The sequence below is a fragment of the Oncorhynchus masou genome, chromosome 8 (genome assembly GCF_036934945.1).
Source record: "Oncorhynchus masou masou isolate Uvic2021 chromosome 8, UVic_Omas_1.1, whole genome shotgun sequence".
In the NCBI taxonomy this organism is placed as follows: Eukaryota; Metazoa; Chordata; class Actinopteri; order Salmoniformes; family Salmonidae; genus Oncorhynchus; species Oncorhynchus masou.
The window spans coordinates 42,809,448-42,832,893 of NC_088219.1; the positions used below are offsets into that span (position 1 = coordinate 42,809,448).

At 41.8% G+C, this 23,446-nt stretch overlaps 1 protein-coding gene across 15 annotated transcripts in view; it reads right to left on the minus strand.

Annotated features, from left to right (window-relative positions):
* Nucleotides 1-20,791, minus strand: part of LOC135544695 (zinc finger MIZ domain-containing protein 2-like) — a 33,873-nt gene extending 13,082 nt beyond the window's left edge. For 7 of the 15 annotated variants that reach the window (XM_064972522.1, XM_064972516.1, XM_064972510.1 and 4 more), the window contains exons 1-5: nt 20,289-20,789; nt 3,637-3,689; nt 3,364-3,453; nt 2,081-2,195; nt 1,530-1,720 (exon numbers count right to left, since the gene is read on the minus strand). In XM_064972522.1, coding sequence (XP_064828594.1) covers nt 1,530-1,720; nt 2,081-2,195; nt 3,364-3,413 — 356 coding nt within the window. In that variant the 5' untranslated portion in view covers nt 3,414-3,453; nt 3,637-3,689; nt 20,289-20,789. Of the gene's footprint in view, nt 1-1,529; nt 1,721-2,080; nt 2,196-3,363; nt 3,454-3,636; nt 3,690-20,288 lie in introns of those variants that run through there. The other 8 variants (XM_064972513.1, XM_064972511.1, XM_064972519.1 and 5 more) reach the window with 4 other exon arrangements.
* Nucleotides 20,792-23,446: the final 2,655 nt, after the last annotated feature.

Consider the following 23,446-nt stretch of genomic DNA (forward strand, 5'->3'; position numbering starts at 1 on the left):
CGCTTAGGTTGGAGTTTTTCAACCACTCCACAAATTTCTGGTTAACAAACTATAGTTTCGGTAAGTCGTTTAGGACATCTACTTTGTGCATGAAACAAGTCCCTTTTCCAAAAATTGTTTAGACAGATTATTTCACTTATAATTCACTGTATCACAATTCCAGTGGGTCAGAAGTTTACATACACTAGGTTGACTGTGCCTTTAAACAGCTTGGAAAATTGCAGAAAATTATGTCATGGCTTTAGAAGCTTCTGATTGACTCAAATGATGTCAATTAGCCTATCGGAGGTGTACCTGTGGATGTATTTCAAGGCCAATCTCTTTGCTTGACATCATGGGAAAATCAAAAGAAATCAGCCAAGACCTCAGAAAAATAGTTGTAGACCTCCACAAATCTGGTTCATCGTTTGGAGCAATCTCCAAATGCCTGAAGGTACCACGTTCATCTGTACCAACAATAGTATGCAAGTATAAACACCATGGGACCACGCAGCCGTCATACCGCTCAGGAAGGAGACGCGTTCTGTCACCTAGAGATGAACGCACTTTGGTGTGAAAAGTGCAAATCAATCCCAGAACAACAGCAAAGGAAACAGGTACAAAAGTATCTATATCCACAGTAAAACGAGTCCTAGCTCGACATAACCTGAAAGGCCACTCAACAAGGAAGAAGCCACTGCTCCAAAACCGCCAAAAGGGGGAGGTTTGCAAGCCGAAAAACACCACCACAACCGTGAAGCACGTGGGTGGCAGCATCATGTTGTGGGGGTGCTTTGCTGCAGGAGGGACTGGTGCACTTCACAAAATAAATGGTAGGACAATTGTGTGGATATATTGAAGCAACGTCATTGTCCAGCATCTTCTGGACAATGACCCCAAGCATACTTCCAAAGTTGTGGCTTAAGGACAACAAAGTCAAGGTAATGGAGTGGCCATCACAAAGCCCTGACCTCAATCCTATAGAACATTTGTTGGCAGAACTGAAAATGCGTGTGCGAACAAGGAGGCCTACAAACCTGACTCAGTTACACCAGCTCTGTCAGGAGGAATAGGCCAAAATTCACCCAACTTATTGTGGGAAGCTTGTGGAAGGCTACCCAAAATGTTTGACCCAAGTTAAACTATTTAAAGCAATGCTACCAAATACTAATTGAGTGTAGTATGCAAATTTTTGACCCACTGGGCATTTGATAAAAGAAAGAAAAGCTGAAATAAATCACTACTATTATTCTGACATTTAACATTCTTAAAATAAAGTGGTGATCCTATCTGACCTAAGACAGGGGATTTTTACTCTGATTAAATGTCAGGAAATGTGGAAAACCGACTTTAAATGTATTTGGCTAAGGTGTATGTAAACTTCTGACTTCAACTGTATGTTCAAGTAGTCTGACCCTCTTTCAGTCCATTTTCTACCATTTCGTGCCTCGTGAACACTTCCCAGGTAGTCTACATTTCACTCTGTTTGGTGCCCAATAAACAAGCCCCTGTTGAACATATACCACAAAAACAAGTCAAAAGATGTTTACCTCTGTCCATATGGCGGTGCTTGGTTATAGGCGGTGTTGGGGCGGCCGTAAAGGCCTGGTTGTCCGTAGCCCTTATCACCGTAGCTCTGGTACTGGTGGCTCATACCGGGACTCATCCCCCCACCTCCACTGCTGCTCTGCATCATGTGACCTCCGGAGTTCCCGCCCGGACCCATGGGCGCTCCAAACACCTAGACAGGGAAACACAGAAAGTGAGGTAGTGGAAACAGTAAAGTGTTAGAGAAGAAGAAAAAGGCCATGTGACATCCCAGACTGTCTGCTTTACATATTGAACAATTAATGAATGTCATGTCATATATTGCAATACCATTGATGCGGATTCTGATCGTTATACTCTTCATTCAGGCCTTGTGAGTTTTGGTGCACAGCTGCTATGTAGGCAAACGATATTTGCTCTCCTTGACAAATTAAGGTTAAATAAATAGATGGACTGGTTGAAAGGAGGGGATGATAGAATGATGGATTAGAGACAGTTATGAAGGATGGGTGAGAGAAAGGAAGGATGAGAGCCATGATTGACTGGTTGTTACCTGGCTGTGCGAGGGATTGGTCACGCCCCAGACAGTAGTTACCACGGAGAGTGCTCCTGGCTGTTGATTGGTGCCTTGTTGCCAGGAGGCAGAGTCATACAGGAAGTTACCGTCACTAAGGAAGATAGAGCCATGAAGCAAAGGCATTATGGGATGGATTCATGTACAGCAGTAGGGTGCATCTCAATAGTGAATGTGGCTTCCTTTCCATCTGCACTCATCGTGAAAGATGTGATTGGGGGGGTGGCTGATTCTAGATCAGCACTCAATACTCTGAGACGCTTGATACATACAGACACTGGACAGGGGGAAGCAAATACCTGGTAGGTGGAAGTATACATACCATAGTACTCTCACCTATACAGTTATTTTCAGATTAGTGCAGATAGTCCAGATTTCAACTTTCTCCTGAAAGTGGTTTTAGTAGAAAAACTAGTATAATCCCCATCGTGTTAGTCAGACCTTAGTTATTTATAACTTGTCCAAATCAACTAGCCCATGTCAGTTAACGTTTTTTTTAGCCCATATATTTTGCTGTAATATTAGTCACTCAACACATGAATACACATTAGACAATGCAAAATATATAGAATTGCAAGAAAATTTGCTTTAAATCTGCAACATTTTATCTGCACCTCCTGACAAAATGTGTCTTGCAGGAAGTAAGCTTAAACACATGCAAAAAGTTCTCTCCACCAACAAGATGGGTGTGAACAGTTTGTGCCATGAACAGTGCTGGAAGGGAGGCCTGAGTGAAAAACTTTAGGAACCGCTGCATTAGAATATTTGTTTGTTGACGAGGAAAACTAGTGGGAGTCTTTATAAGTGTTGAATGACTTGTGCCACAGCACATCCTCAAGAGACACACAACACTTCCATAACAACAACAAAGTAGTCACATAGAAACTGGTAAGGGTAGTCCTGCCGACGAGAGGAGGCAACTGAGTGTGTACGTGTGTGTGTGGGGGGGGGGGGGGCTGAGGTTACCCAAAGTAGTCATGTAGAAACTGGTAAGGGTAGTCCTGCTGACAAGAGGAGGCCCCTGAGTGTGTGTGTGGGGGGGGGGGGGGCTGAGGTTACCCTCCTCTCCCTCAACTGAAATCACAGGACGTAATCTCGCTGGTACAGGAAACCAGCGCTCCAGCTCCAGCAGCAGCCATTGAGTCCCAGAGCCCAGATAATAGCGGGAGAGGTGAAAGCCAACCAGAAGACAACTAACGATTTGTCTGAGGACAATGCACTCAGCACTTCCTCTCGGAGTCATTCAGAGTGTGTGTGTGTACCTGTGCGGAGTGGGAGGCAGACCGGGTTTCATGGAGTTGAGGGGGTTCATCGGAGGAACGGGGGGGATCAACGAGACTCTGACAGGCAGCCTGAGAGAGAGAGAAGTATTGAAACGGTATGTTGTGTTATTATTTGAATCGTGCAATTATTCATTATGCCATGTATTATTGTGTTATGTTATCAGCAATATCATGTAAATAAAGCTGATCGAATCGACTCATCACATCGAACTGAAGCAGTGACTTCACCATCATAGCCACACACACGCTTACCTTCCTCTCCCCTTTAGCTTCTGCTCTGTGTGTATCTCGGTCTGTCTGTTGGTCTGTGTGTGAGAGAGCGAAAGAGTTAGCCTGTTACTGCCTGGCATAATGGTTCTCATAGAAGGGAGGGGCAAGCAGCAGGGTCTAAATTTAGCTCTTTGATTTCTACAGGAATTCAAGAGAACTGCAAATGAAGCGGCTGCCTACACCCCGTAATAGCCTGCTTTTGGGCCAAATAAAATTGCCACCGCCAATTGCCAGGGAGAAGAAAATTAATCCCATTGCAAAAAATTGATTTTTGCCTATTAATTGATTGAAATACCAGTCGATGTAGCGCGAGAGCTGCTGCTACGGTTTTTGTTTACTGCTGGAGAATGAAACGTGCTTTTATTAGCCCCTTCATTGCGCAACAACTCTAAATGCAATCGTGTGTTAAAAACACTGATGGCCATGATTGAAGAGAGCTACTAGTTTTATTTCTCAACTGGTAATTGAAGCTCGCTTCCCATTTGCCAGTCAAGTGCTTAGTCAAAGGTAGGCAGGCTTCAGCTCATCACACAACACGTTGCAATGAGCTGGAGGAAGTATGCATTTTCAAAGCATACTTGTTTGAAACCTGAGCGTTTTACTACATGTTATGAGGCATGGCTTACCTTGCTTCAAAGTAGCCTCGACAAAATACAACCGAACGTGAAGGAAATTATTTTATAGGCTGGAGAATGCTATTGAAACCAGTGTAGCCTATTTCTCTCATGTTCTATTGGTTTTCAAATCAACTTCCATTGTCCAGTAGCCAAAGGCACAATCCTAGTCATATTAGAAACCCATGCTAGTTGTCGCACCTGTAGAGCTCCCCTTTATCCAAATTTCTAAACAGATATTTTAATCTCAGTCTCATGAAACAGCTCGCATGGTGCCGTGCGCTTTTGACAAAGTTTCCCCGCTAATTGCATTATGGAACTAACATTTATGCGTAGCCAATTTACTGCCTTGTGCCAACACTTGTGCACACCACTGCGCTTATAATGTGAATAAATAATAGTTTATCAACATTTTAAGCTATTTGTTCTGATCTGTTGCATGAGCCTCATTGCTTCTTACGTTTTTGTTTTGTTTTACTAAACTCACTGGTTGTATGAATATGGGCTCTATCGTCCCACAACTGTCCAGAGTTTGTTTGAATAGGTTATTTCTTCCTCGCACAGAACAGCAAGCTAACCAATAGAATATATACACACGTTCCTACTATGGGGGGTGGTAGACAGACATTGACATCGGCTAGTGATTTAGCTGTTCCTTACTCTTGTTGGCTGAGGAAAAGTAAACGTGGACAGATATTCTAATCTCTAAAATTGCGCAACAGAATTCGTTGAATGCACACGTTGCGTGTGTCTGGCGCAACATTTAACTCATAGAAACCCTGACACACATACAGCTCGTTAACTGCCGAGAGATCACAGGCTTTCAATACAATTTCCTCTCAATCACCCTCTCTGTTTCGCAGTAAATTACGCTTCATCTCAGAGTAAACTCCTACGAGGGAAAAGTCCATAGTTGTTTTTTTACGACACTCCGCTAATTGACAGGCTAAAGTGGCGGCAGGTTGAGCATTGGGACAGTAACGTGGAATAAGGCAGCACCTCAGATTCAGCGGGGCTGGGTTAAATGCGGAAGACATTTCGGTTGAATGCATTCAGTTATTCTCTTTCCCCTGAATTAAAATTATACGAATCTAAAAGTAACTTCTATTGCCAACTATGTCAAATAGCCTACAAATCAAACAAAGACATTGCAGCCTGCAGGTAGAAAATATCCTGATAAAAATAAAAATCACATTGGCTTCGCATGGCCTGTCTGCAAAGAAAATGAAACGATCAATTTGGTCCAGCCAGTTTATGCTAACAAACTTGCAACATTGTATAAAATATTCTGGACCCTCCGTTTTCTGCACCACTGTGCTCCATACAGACACAGCTGTATTTGAGCGTGGGATGAGAGGCGCTATTTTATGACATTTTCCCCCCGTTTCAAATGGAGTGGTTATTGAAAGGGAGAGAGCTCTAAAAATATGTTTCTAATAGGCTACACTGAGGAACTATTGTCATTCAATGGATGTAAAAACAGAGTTAATTTACTTGCTATTTGGAGGTGAAGAAAACATTATTCTGGAGAAACCACACGGCTCATTTTCGGTGGTGAGTCAAGAAAAATCAGAAATACAATCAGAAATACAATGCTATCAGATCCCCATCAAACGGGCACATTTATAAAAGCCTACATTTGCGTGCAGGCCAGGTAGCCTCCTTAATCAACATCGACAGCTCAAAACAAAACAAATAAATTGACAATTTGTAAATGGAATGAAATAAACCAAAACTTGTTTCTCTGCAAACAATGTGTCCACTGCGAAAAAGACCAATAACGCCCGAACCCCCCACATTCTGATTTCGTATTTTTGTCCCCCCAGTTATCACACATTGAATGTGATACAAAACGAGGCAACAGTGTGCTTTGCGACCATGTGGTCAGGGAGGTTGTGTGGAGTGTTTATCCGACTGGATCAAAAAAAAATATCTATACACACAAAAGTTGACACATTCAAGTTTTTTTTTTTTTTTTACTATTTTAGTGAAGACATCAATACTATGAGCGTTTGAGCCAATCAGTTGTTGTGACAAGGTAGGGTTGGTATAGGGATATTGAAGGTTACATGTGAGCTATTTGGATCACTCCAATAAACTCATCAAAGAAAATGTCCTCACTGTCAACTGCGTTTATTTTCAGCAAATTTAATGTGTGTAAATATTTGTATGAACATAAGATTCAACAACGGAGACAAACTGAACAAGTTCCACAGACATGTGACTAACAGATATGGAGTAATGTGTCCCTGAACAAGGGGGGGTTAACATCAAAAGTATCTGGTGTGGCCACCAGCTGCATGAAGTACTGCAGTGAATCTCCTCCTCGTGGACTGCACCAGATTTGACAGTTCTTGCTAGGAGAGGTTACCCCACTCTTTCACCAAGGCACCTGCAAGTTCCCGGACATTTCTGGAGGGGAATGGCCCTAGCCTTCACCCTCCAATCCAACAGGTCCCAGATGTGCTCAATGGGATTGAGATCTGGGCTCTTCGCTGGCCATGGCAGAACACTGACATTCCCGTCTTGCAGGAAATCACGCACAGAATGAGCAGTATGGCATTGTCATGCTGGAAGGTCATGTCAGGATGAGCCTGCAGGAAGGGTACCACATGAGGGAGGAGGATGTCTTCCCTGTAACGCACAGCGTTGAAATTGCCTGCAATGACAACAAGCTCAGTCCGATGATGCTGTGACACCGACCCAGACCATGATGGACCCTCCAACACCAAATCGATCCCGCTCCAGAGTACAGGCCTCAGTGTAACGCTAATGTCTTCAACGATAAACACGAATCCGACCATCACCCCTGGTGAGACAAAACCACAACTCGTCAGTGAAGAGCACTTTTTGCCAGTCCTGTCTGGTTCAGCGACAAGGGGTTTGTGCCCATAGGCGACATTGTTGCCAGAGATGTCTGGTGAGGGTTAGGGTCCAGCCACGCTCAGCCTATTGCGGACAGTCTGAGCACTGATGGAGGGATTGTGTGTTCCTGGTGTAACTCGGGCAGTTGTTATTGCCATCCTGTACCTGTCCGCAGGTGTGATGTTCAGATGTACTGATCCTGTGCAGGTGTTGTTACACGTGGTCTACTACTGCGAGGATGATCAGCTGTCCGTCCTGTCTCCCTGTACCGCTGTCTTCGGCGTCTCACAGTATGGACATTGCAATTTATTGCCCTGGCCACATCTGCAGTCCTCATGCCTCCTTGCAGCATGCCTAAGGCACGTTCACGCAGATGAGCAGGGACCCTGGGCATCTTTCTTTTGGTGTTTTTCAGAGTCAGTAGAAAGCCCTCTTTAGTGTCCTAAGTTTTTAGTGTCCTAAGTTTTCAAAATTGACCTTAATTTCCTACCATCTGTAAGCTGTTAGTGTCTTAACAACCGTTCCACATGTGCATGTTCATTAATTGTTTATGGTTAATTGAACAAGCATGGGAAACAGTGTTTAACTTCTTATGGCTGGGGGGCAGTATTGAGTAGCTTGGATTAAGAGCGTGCCAAGAGTAAACTGCCTGCTACTCAGGCCCAGAAGCATATAATTAGTAGATTTGGATAGAAAACACTCTGAATGATGTCTGTGTGTATAACAGAATTTATTTCGCCAAAACCTGAGAAAAAAATCCAAACAGGAAGTGGGAAATCTGAGGTGTCGTTTTTTAACTCAGCCCCTATCGAATTCACAGTGGGATATGGGTTATTTACCACTTCCTAAGGCTTCCACTAGATGTCAACAGTCTTTAGAACGTTTCAGGCTTCGACAGTGAAGGGGGGCCGGATGAGAGCTGTTTGACTAAGGGGACTGGCAGCAACCTCGTTCTCAGTCACGCGCGTTATGAGAGGTCTCTCTCGTTACATTGCTTTTCTACTGACAATGGAATTCTCCGGTTGGAACATTATTGAACATTTATGATAAAAACATCCTAAAGATTCATTCTATACTTAGTTTGACAAGTTTCTTCGACCTCTAATATAACTTTTTGAATGGATATTTCTTTTGGCTGGTTTGGGCTCTGAGCGCCATACTCAGATTATGTTTTTTCAGTAAAGTTTTTTTGAAATCTGACACAGCGGTTACGTCAAGGAGAAGTGCATCTAAAGTTCCATGCATAACACTGAAATGTTCATCAACATTTATAATGATACCCAATATTTTCCTTGCCAAAAAAAGCTACCGATAACCGATATTTAACATTTTTGCGGCCTTTTAAGCATTCAAGTACAATTGAATAGTTAACGCACACACACGGGCGCAGTGGTCTATGCACTGCATCTCAGTGCAAGAGGTGTCATTACAGTCCCTGGTTCGAATCCAGGCTGTATCACATCCGGAAGTGATTGGGAGTCCTATAGGGCGGCGCACAATTGGCCCAGCGTTGTCGGGGACTTCATTGTAAATAAGAATTTGTTCATAACCGACTTATGAACAAATTATGAACACACGCTACCAGTAAAACATAATCAAAACCTATTGCTTTCACTAACTTGCGCTGCTGTTTCGTTGTTCATTTGTTCAGTCGATTCATTCTCAACCAGGATTTCTTTGGAACGCCGTTTGGGTCTTTGCATGTAAACAAAGAAACACATTAAATAACACAATGTGACGTGTCAAATAAGTTTCTTGACCAATCGGGACCCGAATATGACTGCAAGTCACATAATACCAGTAAAACATACTGTTAGGCTTCAGTGTGGCTTTGACATTATTGATCATAGTCTGCTGCTGGAAAAACTTGTGGCTTTACACCCCCTGTGGATAAAGAGTTACATGTCTAACCAGCAGCATACCACCCTGCATATCACTGCTGGCTTGCTTCTGACGCTAAGCAGGGTTGGTCCTGGTCAGTTCCTGGATGGGAGACCAGATGCTGCTGGAAGTGGTGTTGGAGGACCAGTAGGAGGCACTCTTTTCTCTGGTCTAAAAAAATATATCCCCCAATTCCCCAGGGCAGTGATTGGGGACACTGCCCTGTGTAGGGTGCCGTCTTTCGGCTGGGACGTTAAACGGGTGTCTTGACTCTCTGAGGTCATTAAAGATCCCATGGTACTTATCGTAAGAGTAAGGGTGTTAACCCTCGGTGTCATGGCTAAATTCCCAATCTGGCCCTCAAACCATCACGGTCACCTAATAATCCCCAGTTTACAATTGGCTCATTCATCCCCCTCCTCTCCCCTGTAACTATTCCCCAGGTCGCTGATGCAAATGAGAGCGTGTTCTCAGTCAACTTTCCTGGTAAAATAACAGATAAAAAAATAACCTAACACAGAGAGTGTTCTTTAATGGAAGTCTATCAAATATAATCCAGTTAGAATCAGGCATTCCCCAGGGTAGTTGTTTAGACCCCTTGCTTTTTACTAACAACATGCCACTGCCTGAGTAAAGCCAGAGTGTCTATGTATGTGGATGACTCAACACTATAACACGTCAGCTACCACAGTGACTGCAACACTCAACAAAGAGCTGCAGTTAGTGGGTGGCAAGGAACAAGTCAGCCATAAATATTCCTAAAACTAAATGCAATGTATTTGTAACAAAACACTCTCTAAACCCTAAACCTCAACTAAATATTGTAATAAATCATGTTGAAATGACTAAACTGCTTGGAGTAACACTAGATTGTAAACTGTCACGGTCAAAACATATTGATGCTGTAGTAGCGAAGATGGGGAGAAGTCTGTCTGTAATAAAGCAATGCTCTGCCTTAACACTTTCAACAAGGCAGGTCCTAGTTGTCGCACCTTGACTACTGTTCAGTCGTGTGGTCAGGTGCCACAAAAAAAAGAACTTAGGAAAATTGCAATTGGCTCAGAACGGCAGCACAGCTGACGTACACAGAGAGCTAATATTAATAATATGCATGTCAATCTCTCCTGGCGGAAAGTGGAGGAGAGATTGACTTCATCACTACTTTTATGAGAGGTATTGACATGTTGAATGTACCGAGCGGTCTGGCTAAACTACTGGCACACAGCTCGGACACCCATGCATACCCTTACAAGACAGGCCACAAGAGGTCTCTTCACAGTCCCCAAGTCCAGAACAGACTATGGGAGGCACACAGTACTACATAGAGCCATGACTACATGGAACTCTATTCAACATCAAATAATTTATGCAAGCAGTAAAATTAGATTTAAAAAAAAAAACAGAAGAAAAACCCACACCTTATGGAATAGCACTGACTGTGAAGCAACACAAACATTGGCACAGACATGCGCGCACACACACACACGAATTTAGTACTGTAGATATGTGTTAGTGGTGGAGTAGGGGCCTGAGGGCAGTGTTGTGAAATCTGTGAATGTAGGCAGCAGCTAATGGGGATCTATAATAAATAAAAATAGTTTAATGCGATTCTAACATTTTTTTAACGTAGTTATTACACAGTAACTCATATTTCATATGTCACAGCGATTCATCGATACGTATGCTATGATGCTGGTAAAGTTGTCTCGCGCACCTACAGTGCTGGTCATTAAAAAAAAAGCTAGCTAGCTCATGGATGCAAACAATGTTCTTCCCAAAAACATAGAAAAACAACCATCTGTTTCAGTAGCAATAGTTACCTAGCTAACTACATAGCTTGGTGTCATTTAAAATAACCCTAATTTATAAGACAGTTCTTAGTTGATTAATGGTGGTCGGACCCATCTATATGAAGCTTGCCACAAGTATTAGCTACAATAGTGGACTTTGCAGTTAGCCTTCAAAATAAAAGTATGGCATAATTCTACTATTTGCATTAATTTGAGTCATTGTCAATTACATACTTTTATTTTGAAGGCAAACCGCAAATTCCACTGTTGTGTCTAATCCTTATAGTGGCTAGCAACACAATACATAACCCGGTCCGGTCGAGCCTCACTAGCCAGAAGAAGCAAGCTGGCTGCTTATAACATTAGCTTTGTGCAACGGGGGTTAAGTAGCTGGCTAGCTGTTCAATTTCAATAGGCTAACAACAAGTAGAAACCTAGCTAATACTTACTCACAAGGATTCCAAAATCATTGCTAAGAATATTGAAAATGACTGCAGTTTCTACTGGTCATTGTTTTCAGGCTGGTTGTATTGGTGCTAGCTAGGTACCAGGCTAAAGCTAGCTAGGTACCAGGCTAAAGCTAGCTAGGTACCAGGCTAAAGCTAGCTAGGTACCAGGCTAAAGCTAGCTAGGTACCGAGCTAAAGCTAGCTAGGTACCGAGCTAAAGCTAGCTAGGTACCGAGCTAAAGCTAGCTAGGTACCGAGCTAAAGCTAGCTAGGTACCGAGCTAAAGCTAGCTAGGTACCGAGCTAAAGCTAGCTAGGTACCGAGCTAAAGCTAGCTACCCCAGAAGTTGCAGTCGAACAAATAATGCTTTATTACCAACGCGGTATTGTAAAGACATCGTTCATGGCCGGTGTTTGATTGTTTGCAGACATTTCCGTACAGCGTTGAAAGTGCTACTGTTTTTGACACGCAAAGACCCAACCGGCGTTCCATAGTATGTATGTCGTGAAGCTAATAGCAGTGACGCTATTACTGTAACTTTGGTAGGGCAACATCTGAAAAATAGCACACTTGGTAGTGTATACCGGTGCTCGATCAGTCGGCGAAAGACGTCGTCACCCACGACAGAGTACGGTTGATTGTCAAGGTGGACTTCGCCTTTTGAGTTGTCTCGCTGAAATGTTCTTACTCTTTGAAGTGACTGCTCAACTTGTTGACTGCTCGATTTGGACATCTACAATTGGTTCAGATTTGGTCTGGACCAACCAAATTGGGTCTTGTTTGGGGGCAGTTTGTAGTATAACACCCAAATATACCAAGGAAGATATTGCATATTTCTACCTTGTGTATATATTTAGGATACATTACCATGAAGATAATTATTCATATTAATAATTATGTATTTGTGTGTGGTACAGATCAGGGACCCATCATGAAATTCCATTACCACAAATTCCATTACTGTAGTTCAATAATGAAGAGAGATCAAGAGAGAGTCAATGTGTCATGTCACAGCCAACACCCCATTCTTTCTGCAGACATCATTGAAACCTAACCGTTAAATATCTGCTACGAATTATTAAAAGGTGTTACGTTTATTACGTGGACACTAAATGTATTTGACCAAAATTCCAGCAAATATTTAACGTTTTCAATTTAAAAAATTGATAAGTGTACTTCTGCATAGAGTTGTACGTTTGATAAACTTTTAAATCAATGTATGTTTGGCACACATTTTAAGTAAAAAGAGTCGGAGTCTCAGAGCAATTCCGTTACCATGGAGTTGCCCCCCCCCCCCCCCCCCGTCAACCTTGTGTCAGTGTGCGCTTGTGAGGGAATAGTAGCTCAGATTGTTCCAGCACTGTGATGAACAGAACACACTGTTCACTCTCCTTCCCCCTCTCCTCACACTACCATCTCTCCCAGACCAAAACACCACCTGACTGTCCAACCACTGCCTCTTGTTTTCCCTCTTACGTAGACAACGTGTGTGCCTCCATCAGCCGTGTCACTCTTTCTGAGGGGGTTTTGCATGGAGACAGAACAGCTACGTGTCAGAGAGGGAGTCCCACCCACATTTCTGACTCACTGACCGAGCCGCACACACACACTGGTTTGAATATTTATAATATCCTGTCTATGTCACTCAGTGTGAGTAGAGCTACTAGCAGCAGTAAGTCCTCAATACACAATTCATTCACTCGTGGGGAGAATTTAAATTGGGTATCTTAATGTCATTACGTATCTAAGGGTATGCAGCTGGTGGAAGGGCTATCAGAAATGACCTCAGAACACTGATACACACAATGTCAGGAACCTGGTTAGCGAGATTTACCGCCCAAAACCACTCCCTTCCCAGGATAAATAACTGAGAAATCAGTAAATTCAAATAAATTATGTGAACAGCATGAGGTCAAATGGAATGGAACTGTTATTGTAAGCAATGTTTAAACGTAGCTTTTCTTCTGCTTTCTCTCTAAGTGATGAAGCATCAAAGCTCAGGGTGGGGACAGACAGCCCATCTCAGTATGGAGCGCAGTTCACAATACATGTAGACCCATCATCTCATCATGGTAACTTTGTGACAGTTAGGCCTATGCTACTGACATGACGTGGCCCTCTTTGGATGTAGCAAGCAGCAACTCTCTCTCTCCCCCCTACACCCAGGCTCTGTTATCTCAGGTCGTAAATTCATGGAGGAGAATCTCTTCCCGCATGAGAGACAACACAGCCACATTACCATAACTTTGTTTATACAAGAGTCTCCGTTATGAGATTTGCATCTAATTATTGTATAAAATGAATGAGTAAAGATGAAACTATGTGAAATTGTGTAATGTGATTTTAAACTGTTTAACCTCTTGAAGCTAGGGGGCACTATTTTTATTTTAAGAAAAATAACGTTCCCAAAGTAAAATGGCCTATTTCTCAGGACCACATGCTAGAATATGCAAATAATTGACATATTTGGATAGAAAACTCTAAAGTTTCCAAAACTGTAAAAATATTGTCTGTGAGTATAACAGAACTGATATTGCAGGCGAAAGCCTGAGAAAAATCCAAATCAGGAAGTGACTCTTAGTTTCAAGCCTTTAGTTTGAAGAATGAGCGTGAATGACCACATTACGTAAGTGGTCAGGTGGGGGCTCTGAGTGAGAGAGAGGCGGCCATTGTTCCTCCCGGTCCTAGTGAAAAGCCAACTGTCCAGGTTGATATTATTGAATAGATATTTGAAAAACACCTTGAGAATTGATTATAAAAAACTTTTGCCATGTTTCGGTCGACATTATGGATATAATTTGGAATTTTGTCTGCCTTGTTGTGACCGCTATTTCCGGTGGATTCCTGGGCATAACGCACCAAACTAACGGAGGTATTTGGATATAAAAAATATCTTTATGGAACAAAAGGAACATTTGCTGTCTAACTGGGAGTCTCGTGAGTGAAAACATCCGAAGATCAAAGGTAAAAGGGTTCATTTGATTGCTTTTCTGATTCGTGACCAAGCTTCCTGATGCTAAGTGTACATAATGCTATGCTATCGATAAACTTACACAAACACTTGCATTGCTTTCACTGTAAAGCATAATGTCAAAATCTGAGACAGGGTAAACAAAAGGCAAAGCTGTGTTTCGCTATATTTCACTTGTGATTCCATGAATATGAATATTTTCTAGTAATATTTTTTGACTGTTGAGCTATGCTATTCAGCGTTGCTGATGACAAATATACCGGATCCGGGATGGGTAGTTCCACTGTCAGGACTAAGTTGCTTGGGCCGCAGAGAGGGGAGAGGTCAAGGTGTCATCATGTGTAAACATATGTTTTGCTCCACTGTGTCTGTGTGCCAGTCACTCCCTAATTTTCCCATCGGGGAGAGGAGGATGGCAGTGTCTGGAATCATTCTATGCTCCCTCTTTTGTTGCACCTATCTTAACCTATAGCCTCACTCTCCTCTCCGTGAGCTTGTCCAGGATTGGTTGTATTTAGAATTGGTTGTATCTAAATGACAATTTGTTATATATCATAGGGTGGGGGTAATGTCTTGGTACCATTTTGTACCAAGGACGAAATAAGAGCTTTGTTTAGGAGACCAAACTGAACGATAATTTATAGCCAACTGTCTGGCTAGGGGATACTCCTCTCTGAAGTAAAGTCTTTCTTTGTGTAAGTTCCTAGGACCTGTGGTTTGTCATATCGTCTAGGGGGGGTGGATCTTTGCTATAAAGGATCCCATTTGCCATTATGTTGGGACTCTCAACTTTTCATTAGAGATACTGAACTGTTGAAAGTCAAAATGCTATTGCAAAAGCTTAATTATTATTAAAGTTGAAGATTAAGCATAACTCTGACTGGCGTGTGATTTGCTCTCATGATTTGGTAAATAGAGGAAATTTCCACGACAAGTACTAGCCTTATATTTAGCCAATGAATTCTGGGTTATAAATAAGCCTCTGTCTCTTGCGCAACACAGATGCAACTGTGCTCTGCTTGCCTCTCCTTTGCTCTTGGAGTCTCATACAGGAAAAGCTACACGAGAATACCTTGCTGGACATTATTTTCTTTGCTTTTCTTATACCAAGACTATTTGAAGAGGGACACAAGCCCTTGATTTGCTAAATACAGCAGCCAACAGAACTCACGGGTCGTCTGAAAGAAGAGCAAACGCGCGATGGTGGTAGGCTTTGGCAGTTATTTATTCAGACCCAAAACCATTCAATCTTCATGAAGTGAAAGCCTTCTGCATCTAATTCAAGTCCTATATTATTCAAGCATGTCATGAGATTATCTTCACCAATGTTGAAAGCGAGGAAGGAATGAAGCAAAACGAGAGAGCGAAAGTGGTAGGCTAATAACATTAGGGGGAAATATGGAGGAAAAAAACAAAACAATACCAGTCAAAAGTTTTAGAACACCTACTCAACACTACCGTTTCCAAAACTGTAAAGATATTGTCTGTGAGTATAACATAACTGATGTTGCAGGCGAAAGCCTGAGAACAATCCAATCCGGAAGTGCCCCATATTTTGAAAGCGCTGCGTTCCAATGAGTCCCTATTGAGCTGTGAATGGCCTATCAACGAGCTTACGCTTTCTACGTATTCCCCAAGGTGTCTACAGCATTGTGATGTAGTTTTACGCATTTATGTTGAAGAGGCGGCTACATTGCGTAAGTGGTCACATGATGGCTCCCAGGGTGACTCGCGTAAAATACAGAGGTAGCCATTACTCCAATCGGTCCGACTGAAAAACGAATTGTCCCGACGGATATATTATCGAATAGATATTAGAAAAACACCTTGAGGTTTGATTATAAACTACGTTTGCCATGTTTCTGTCGATATTATGGAGCTAATTTGGAATATTTTTCAACGTTATCGTGACTGCAATTTCCGGACGATTTCTCAGCCAAACGTGAAGAACAAACGGAGCTATTTCTCCTACAAAAATAATCTTTTGGGAAAAAATTTGGCTATCTACCTGGGAGTCTCGTGAGTGAAAACATCCGAAGTTCAAAGGTAAACAATTTAATTTGATTGCTTTTCGTGACAAGGTTGCCTGCTGCTAGCAAGGCATAATGCTATGCTAGTCTATGATCAACTTACACAAATGCTTGTCTAGCTTTGGCTGTAAAGCATATTTTGAAAATCTGAGATGACAGGGTGATTTAAAAAAAAGGCTAAGCTGTGTTCCAATATATTTCACTTGTGATTTTCATGAATAGGAAGATTTTCTAGAAAGATTTATGTCTGTTGCGTTATGCTAATTAGTGTCAGGTGATGATTACGCTCCCGGACCCGGGTTTGAGAGTCACAAGAAGTTTTAAATCACACATCTAATACTCAATTAAAGCTACACTCGTTGTGAATCCAGCCAACATGTCAGATTTTAAAAATGCTTTTCGGCGAAAGCATAAGAAGTTTTATCTGATAGCCGGCACCATCTGCACTAGCAGTAAACTAAGGGGTTATCATATTTCAACCCTGCAGGCGCTACACAAAAAGCTGAAATAAAATATAAAACATGCATTACCTTTGACGAGCATCTTTTGTTGCCACTCCAATATGTCCCATAAACATCACAATTGGTCATTTTGTTCGATTAATTCCATCCATATACTTCCAAAATGTCCATTTATAAAGTGCGTTTGATCCAGAAAAAAACAGCTTACAAAAAGACGCAACGTCACTACAAAATATTTCAAAAGTTGCCTATAAACTTTGCCAAAATATTTCAAACTACTTTTGTAATACAACTTTAGGTATTTTTAAACGTTAATAATCGATCAAATTGTAGACGGGTCTTTCTGTGTTCAATAAAGGAATGAAAACAAACCAGCGATACTTTTACGTCTTGCGCAACTCTCAACAGTGTACCCAGTTCCTAGTTGGCCTACTTCTTCATTGCACAAATGAATAACCTCAACCAAATTCCAAAGACTGGTGACATCCAGTGGAAGCGGTAGGAACTGAAAAGAGGTCCCTAAGAAATATCCCTCGGCATTGACAACTCAGGGAAATGAGACAGGGAAAAAAAACTCTGAACAGTTAGTCCTCTGGGTTTTGCCTGCTATATAAGTTCTGTTATACTCACAGACATGATTCCAATAGTTGTAGAAACTTCAGAGTGTTTTCTATCCAAATCTATGAATAACATGCATATCTTATATTCTTGGCATGAGTAGCAGGAAGTTGAAATTGGGCACGCTATTTATCATAAAAGGGAAAATTCTGCCCCCTAGCCCCAAGAGGTTTTAACCTCTAGTGACTCCCCATCCCGCATGCGGGAGCGTAATCATCGACTGACACTAATTAGCATAACGCAACAGACATAAATATTCTTAGAAAATATTCCTGTTCATGAAAATCACAAATTAAATATATTGAGACACAGCATAGCCTTTTGTTAATCACCCTGTCATCTCAGATTTTCAAAATATGCTTTACAGCCAAAGCTAGACAAGCATTTGTGTAAGTTTATCGATAGCCTAGCATAGCATTTTGTCCAGCTAGCAGCAGGTAACTTGGTCACGGAAATCAGAAAAGCAATCAAATTAAATGGTTTACCTTTGATGAGCTTCGGATGTTTTCACTCACTAGACTCCCCAGTTAGATGGCAAATGTTCCTTTTTTCCAAAAAATATTATTTTTGTAGGCGAAATAGCTCCATTTGGCTGAGAAATCGCCTGGAAATTACAGTCACGAAAACGCCAAAAAATATTCCAAATTAGCTCCATAATATCAACAGAAACATGGCAAACGTTGTTTATAATCAATCCTCAAGGTGTTTTTCAAATATCTATTTGATAATATATCCACTGGGACAATTAGTTTTTTTGTAGGACCGATTGGAATAATGGCTACCTCTGTATTTTACGCGAGAGTCACTCTGGGAGCCATCAGGTGACCACTTGCGCAATGTAGCCGCTTACGGGTATTCTTCAACATAAATGCGTAAAACTACATCACAATGCTGTAGACACCTTCGGGAATACGAGAAAGAGTAATCTGGTTGATAGGCCATTCACAGCTCAATAGGGACTCATTGGAACGCAGCACTTTCAAAACATGAGGCACTTCCGGATTGGATTTTTCCTCAGGCTTTCGCCTGCAACATCAGTTCTGTTATACTCACAGACAATATTTTTACAGTTTTGGAAACTTGAGTGTTTTCTATCCTAAGCCGTCAATTATATGCATATTCTAGCATCTTGTCCTGACAAAATATCCTATTTACTATGGGAACATCATTTTTCCAAAAATGAAAATACTGCCCCCTAGTCACAAAAGGTTTTAAGGTCTGAAAGGCACTTGCCCATTTTTGGTTGTATAATATTACCTCATAGATATTCTGGAGTTCCTGCACCTAAATATAAACAGTGTCAGCACCCATGAGCATGCACTTATTTCAGTCCAAGTCTAGCATTGAGCAGAAAGGTATACAGTATAATTCAGCACAGACCTACAGATTACAAAATCATTGTATCATATTGACGTGGTTCCTGAGTTCAACACTTATGCAGGCATTGTAAAGATCTGATATTCCGCACAGCCCTGTACAGAATGTGTATATGGAATATGCCTAATCACATCCACCTCCGGGTTGAACTCCATCTAGCAGGTCAGCTGATAGGCACCCATGCCATCTGTTGTCACCTAGTCTCACCTTTAACCTCTGATAGCCAGCTGCCTCACCTAGCTGCAGCTGGACCCCAAATCACTTGGAGCAGCATCCCTCAACCCCTCAGACTCTGAACCAGCACTGGTCCCTGGGATGGTGCTGACCGGTCATTCAGATGGTTGTCTTGTCTGACTCACTCCAATTTAGTCTGTTTTCAACTCTTAGTCTAGTTTGGTCCCCAGGACACAACTGATTTTAAACAATTTCACGAGTGTTGTTATTGGTGTATCGTTATACTTGTAGGTCTGGGTATAAGTGTGCAAACACCACCATTTACATATCATTGAGGAATTTGTATATTATTTGACTGCGTTAAAAACATTTTTTTAAATTAGCTAAATTACTACTATTCTCATGATGGGTGAAGCTTTTTGGCGCTAGGCTACTTAGCATCTCAGATCTCATCATGACAAGAGATGGATCACAAGATACACACTGACAGTTTATTTGTTGTAGCCTAATACGAAAACATTCAACCTAAATCCACACACAGCTGAAAAACATCGACCTCGCCTACTGTGGTTACACTTTGCACAGATACAACGTAGTTAATGCACAGACATGTTTCTATTGAAAGCGAACGTCGCTTAACGTCACAGATGTCAGAGAATTCCAAGGCAGTCAGTGCTACATTGTAGCCACCATGTTAAACGTGCTGCTCGGCTTGAAGTAACAATGGGAGACATTTTGTTTCACCTTGCAATTCCTTTATCAGGAGGCTGCCCAGAGGTGTTGCAACACGGTTCGCTTAGGCCTTACAAACAGCCTCTATCTTCCTGTCATTTATTTCCCCGTGCGATAAACGGACTCAACAGCGGAATTAGGCTAGCTACTTTGTAGCTAAATTAGCGTATGCCTTGTTAGCCGAGGAACGTTCAACTCTGTTCTCATAACGAGGCGGAGTTGAGTTTTGATAATTGCTCGCAAGATTTATTTGCAGCAACATTGGGTCACCATTCAGTCGATACTTTTGAAAAATGACATTTTTATTACGCTTACCTGTACCTATCTTTGTCATGTACAACAGCGGTCCTTCCGTGGGGTGCTGAAATTCATACTTTTAATACAAACTTAGCGAATAAACCACCGACTTTTTCCTAACTTGTGTTGCTCAACTTGAATAATGAACGGTAGGTAACGTTAGGTAACAAGGCATTACTAAACAATTTATAGTTAGATGTGTAACGTGTACTGAGCGCTTGTAAAAACCAACCAAAATTCACACTGCTCTAACATTATACAACATTTTGACTGCATATTTAGGCTGGGATATATTAGCAAATAGCTTAAGCTAGTGGCTAAATTAGCCTATTCAACAATGCTAGCCTAGCCATCTGGTTTTATGCTGGGTGCTTACCTTTGACTCTACCCGTGGTTAGAATTGTGTACTTGATTCCGTATTATTCAGCTGCTAGATAGCTCCAATAAAATGTCGGTGGTTAACAAGAAAACTAGGCTAGGTTTGTTATTTTTCCTTGTATCCGCAACAGTTTGCCTAGTCTATCTTCAAGTTGTAGCGCCCATGTCTGCAATTATGGCGAATCGTTTCCCTTTCAAAACTGTAGCTGGCAGCGTATTCCAATGCAACTCAAAAAAAGATTCGTATCACTCACTACTTGATCCGCCTAGAACCGATCGTCACTACTCGGAATGTAACCATGCACAAAACTGAGACGAATCGCTGTGTTGTTAGTCCTTGCTCTGAGTGGCCGTGTTCGCCTAGAAACTGGATTGCATACCTCCCTGACTATTGCACAATGGCCAACCAGCTATAATAAATTCAAGAGATCACGGGTCTGGTTTCTCTGACGGGAGAAAGGCATTTTTCACACACCCTCCACAAGGCTCGCTCCCGGCTGACTTCTCGCCCCTAGACCAGAGTAGCAGATCATTACAGGAGTCATCGACAGAGACGTCACCCCTGCCTCCCCGGTGACTTCGGTTCTGTAACGATCGTCAATCAGATTCCCACTGGCGATTACGTTTTGTTTAGGCCTATAGTATATTATACCTATTTAAGAATAATCTAATGGTAATGCTTTTTATAGAGAGAAATAGTAATGGTCTTTTTGAAGGCACTACCTCCGCCATAGTTCGTTGACAAAGAATATGGGGGAAATGAATGGCGTTTTTGAAGGGTTTTGAATAAACTCTAAAAATAAGGTCTGTGGTAAACACATGTTTGAGATTTTATACGATTTGTTCTATGAGATAATCTTCATCAGCTAATGTTTTTTTTTTTTTTTGTGAATTCTCATAATATTCATCAATGCCATGTTAACTGACTGATTATATCATAGAACAAAACGTATAAATCCCTGCTCTATTGAATATAGCCCTATAAAGATAGATTTTATTTATTTAACTAGGCAAGTCAGTGAAGAACAAATTCTTATTTACAATGACAGCCTACCAGAAGGCAAAAGGCCTCCTGCAGGGACAGGGGCTATGATTAAAAATAAACAATTAAATAAAAATATAGGACAAAACACACACCAGGACAAGAGAGACACCTAACGACAACATAGTATGGCAGCAACACATGAAAACACAGCATGGTAGCAGCACAAAACATGGTACAAACATTATTGGGCACAGACAACAGCACAAGGGGCATGAAGGTAGAGGCAACAATACATCACACGAAGTAGCCACAACTGTCAGTAAGTGTGTCCATGATTGAGTCTTTAAATGAAGAGATGGAGATAAAACAGTTTTTTTGCAACTTGTTTCAGTTGCTAGCTGCAGCGAACTGAAAAGAGGAGCAATTCAGGAATGTGTCTGCTTTGGGGACCTTTAACTTAACAGAATGTGACTGGCAGAACCAGTCACATTCTGTACCATCCTCAACCATTTGCGGCAAAGCTTTAACTTCCTGATTGATGTCTTGAGATGTTGCTTCAATATATCCACATAATTTTCCTACCTCATGATGCCATCTATTTTGTGAAGTGCACCAGTCCCTCCTGCAGCAAAGCACCCCCAAAACATGATGCTGCTTCACGGTTGGGATGGTGTTCTTCGGCTTGCAAGCCACCCCCTTTTTCCTCCAAACATAACTATGGTCATTATGGCCAAACAGTTCTATTTTTGTTTCATCAGACCAGAGGACATTTCTCTAAAAGGTACGGTCTTTGTCCCCATGTGCAGCTGCAAACCGTAGTCTGGCTTTTTTATGGTGGTTTTTGAGCGGTGGCTTCTTCCTTGCTGAGCGGCCTTTCAGGTTATGTCGATATGGGACTATTGTTGGTACAGATGAACGTGGTACCTTCAGGTGTTTGGAAATTTCTCCCAAGGAAGAACCAGACTCTACAATTTTTTTCTGAGGTCTTGGCTGATTTCTTCTGATTTTCCCATGATGTCAAGCAAAGAGGCACTGAGTTTGAAGGTAGGCCTAGAAATACATCCACAGAAGCACCTCCAATTGACTCAAATGATGTCAATTAGCCTATCAAAAGCTTCTAAACCCATTACATAATTTTCTGGATTTCTACAAGCTGTTTAAAGGCACAGTCAATTTAGTATATGTAAACAGTGAAATAATCTGTCTGTAAACAATTGTTGTAAAAATGACTTGTGTCATGCACAAAGTAGATGTCCTAACAGACTTGCCAAAACTATAGTTTGTCAACAAGACATTTGTGGAGTGGTTGAAAAACGAGTTTTAATGACTGCAACCTAAGCGTATGTAAACTTCCGACTTCAACTATGTATCATTGTTTCTCAACAAACATGTTCTCAGGAACCACAAACCCATAACTGTTTAATTCCATAGCCTGATTCAGTGAATGAGCTAATCAGCGAGCCCTAAATTAGCTGAATCAGGTGCTAGTGGTGGAAGTTAACAGTTACATATGTGAAACGACTGGGAGTTCCTGACGATAACTTTGAGAAACACTGCTGTAGTAGAGAACACAGGCTTTAAAATGTGTCAAGATGGAAACAAAACGTCTTTCCTTCCTTTCTGTCCCTTCCCTCTTCCTTTGGTCTAGTGCGGTTGGTATGTTCCATCAGTTCCACCCTAAGGCAATCACATATCAGGAGAGAGAGGGGGGAGGAGCGTTGTAGCGGGAGAGAGAGGGCAGAGGGGTGTAGAAAGAGAGGTGATGGAGAGAGAAGGGGGGTGGATAGGGTGGGAGGGAGAAAGTGCGGTGGACAGGAAATGACAGAGAGGGGGGTCGTGAGGGAACGACAGGAAGAGGAGTGGATAATAGAGACAGAGGGCGGTGAGGACTGAGGAGAACAATAGATGAGAGGTGCTGTTAAACATAGCTGACCTCATGATGTCAGGTCAGAGCAATACACATTTGTTTATGTTATTTATTTATTTTTATCTAGGGCACACTAAGTCAGTTAAGAACAAATTCTTATATACAATGACAGCCAACCCCGGCCAAACTTGGAAGATGCTGGGCCAATTATGCACCGCCCTATGGGACTCCGAATCAAAGCAAGATGTGATACAGCCTGGAATCGAACCAGGGACTGTAGTGATGCCTCTTGCACTGAAATGCA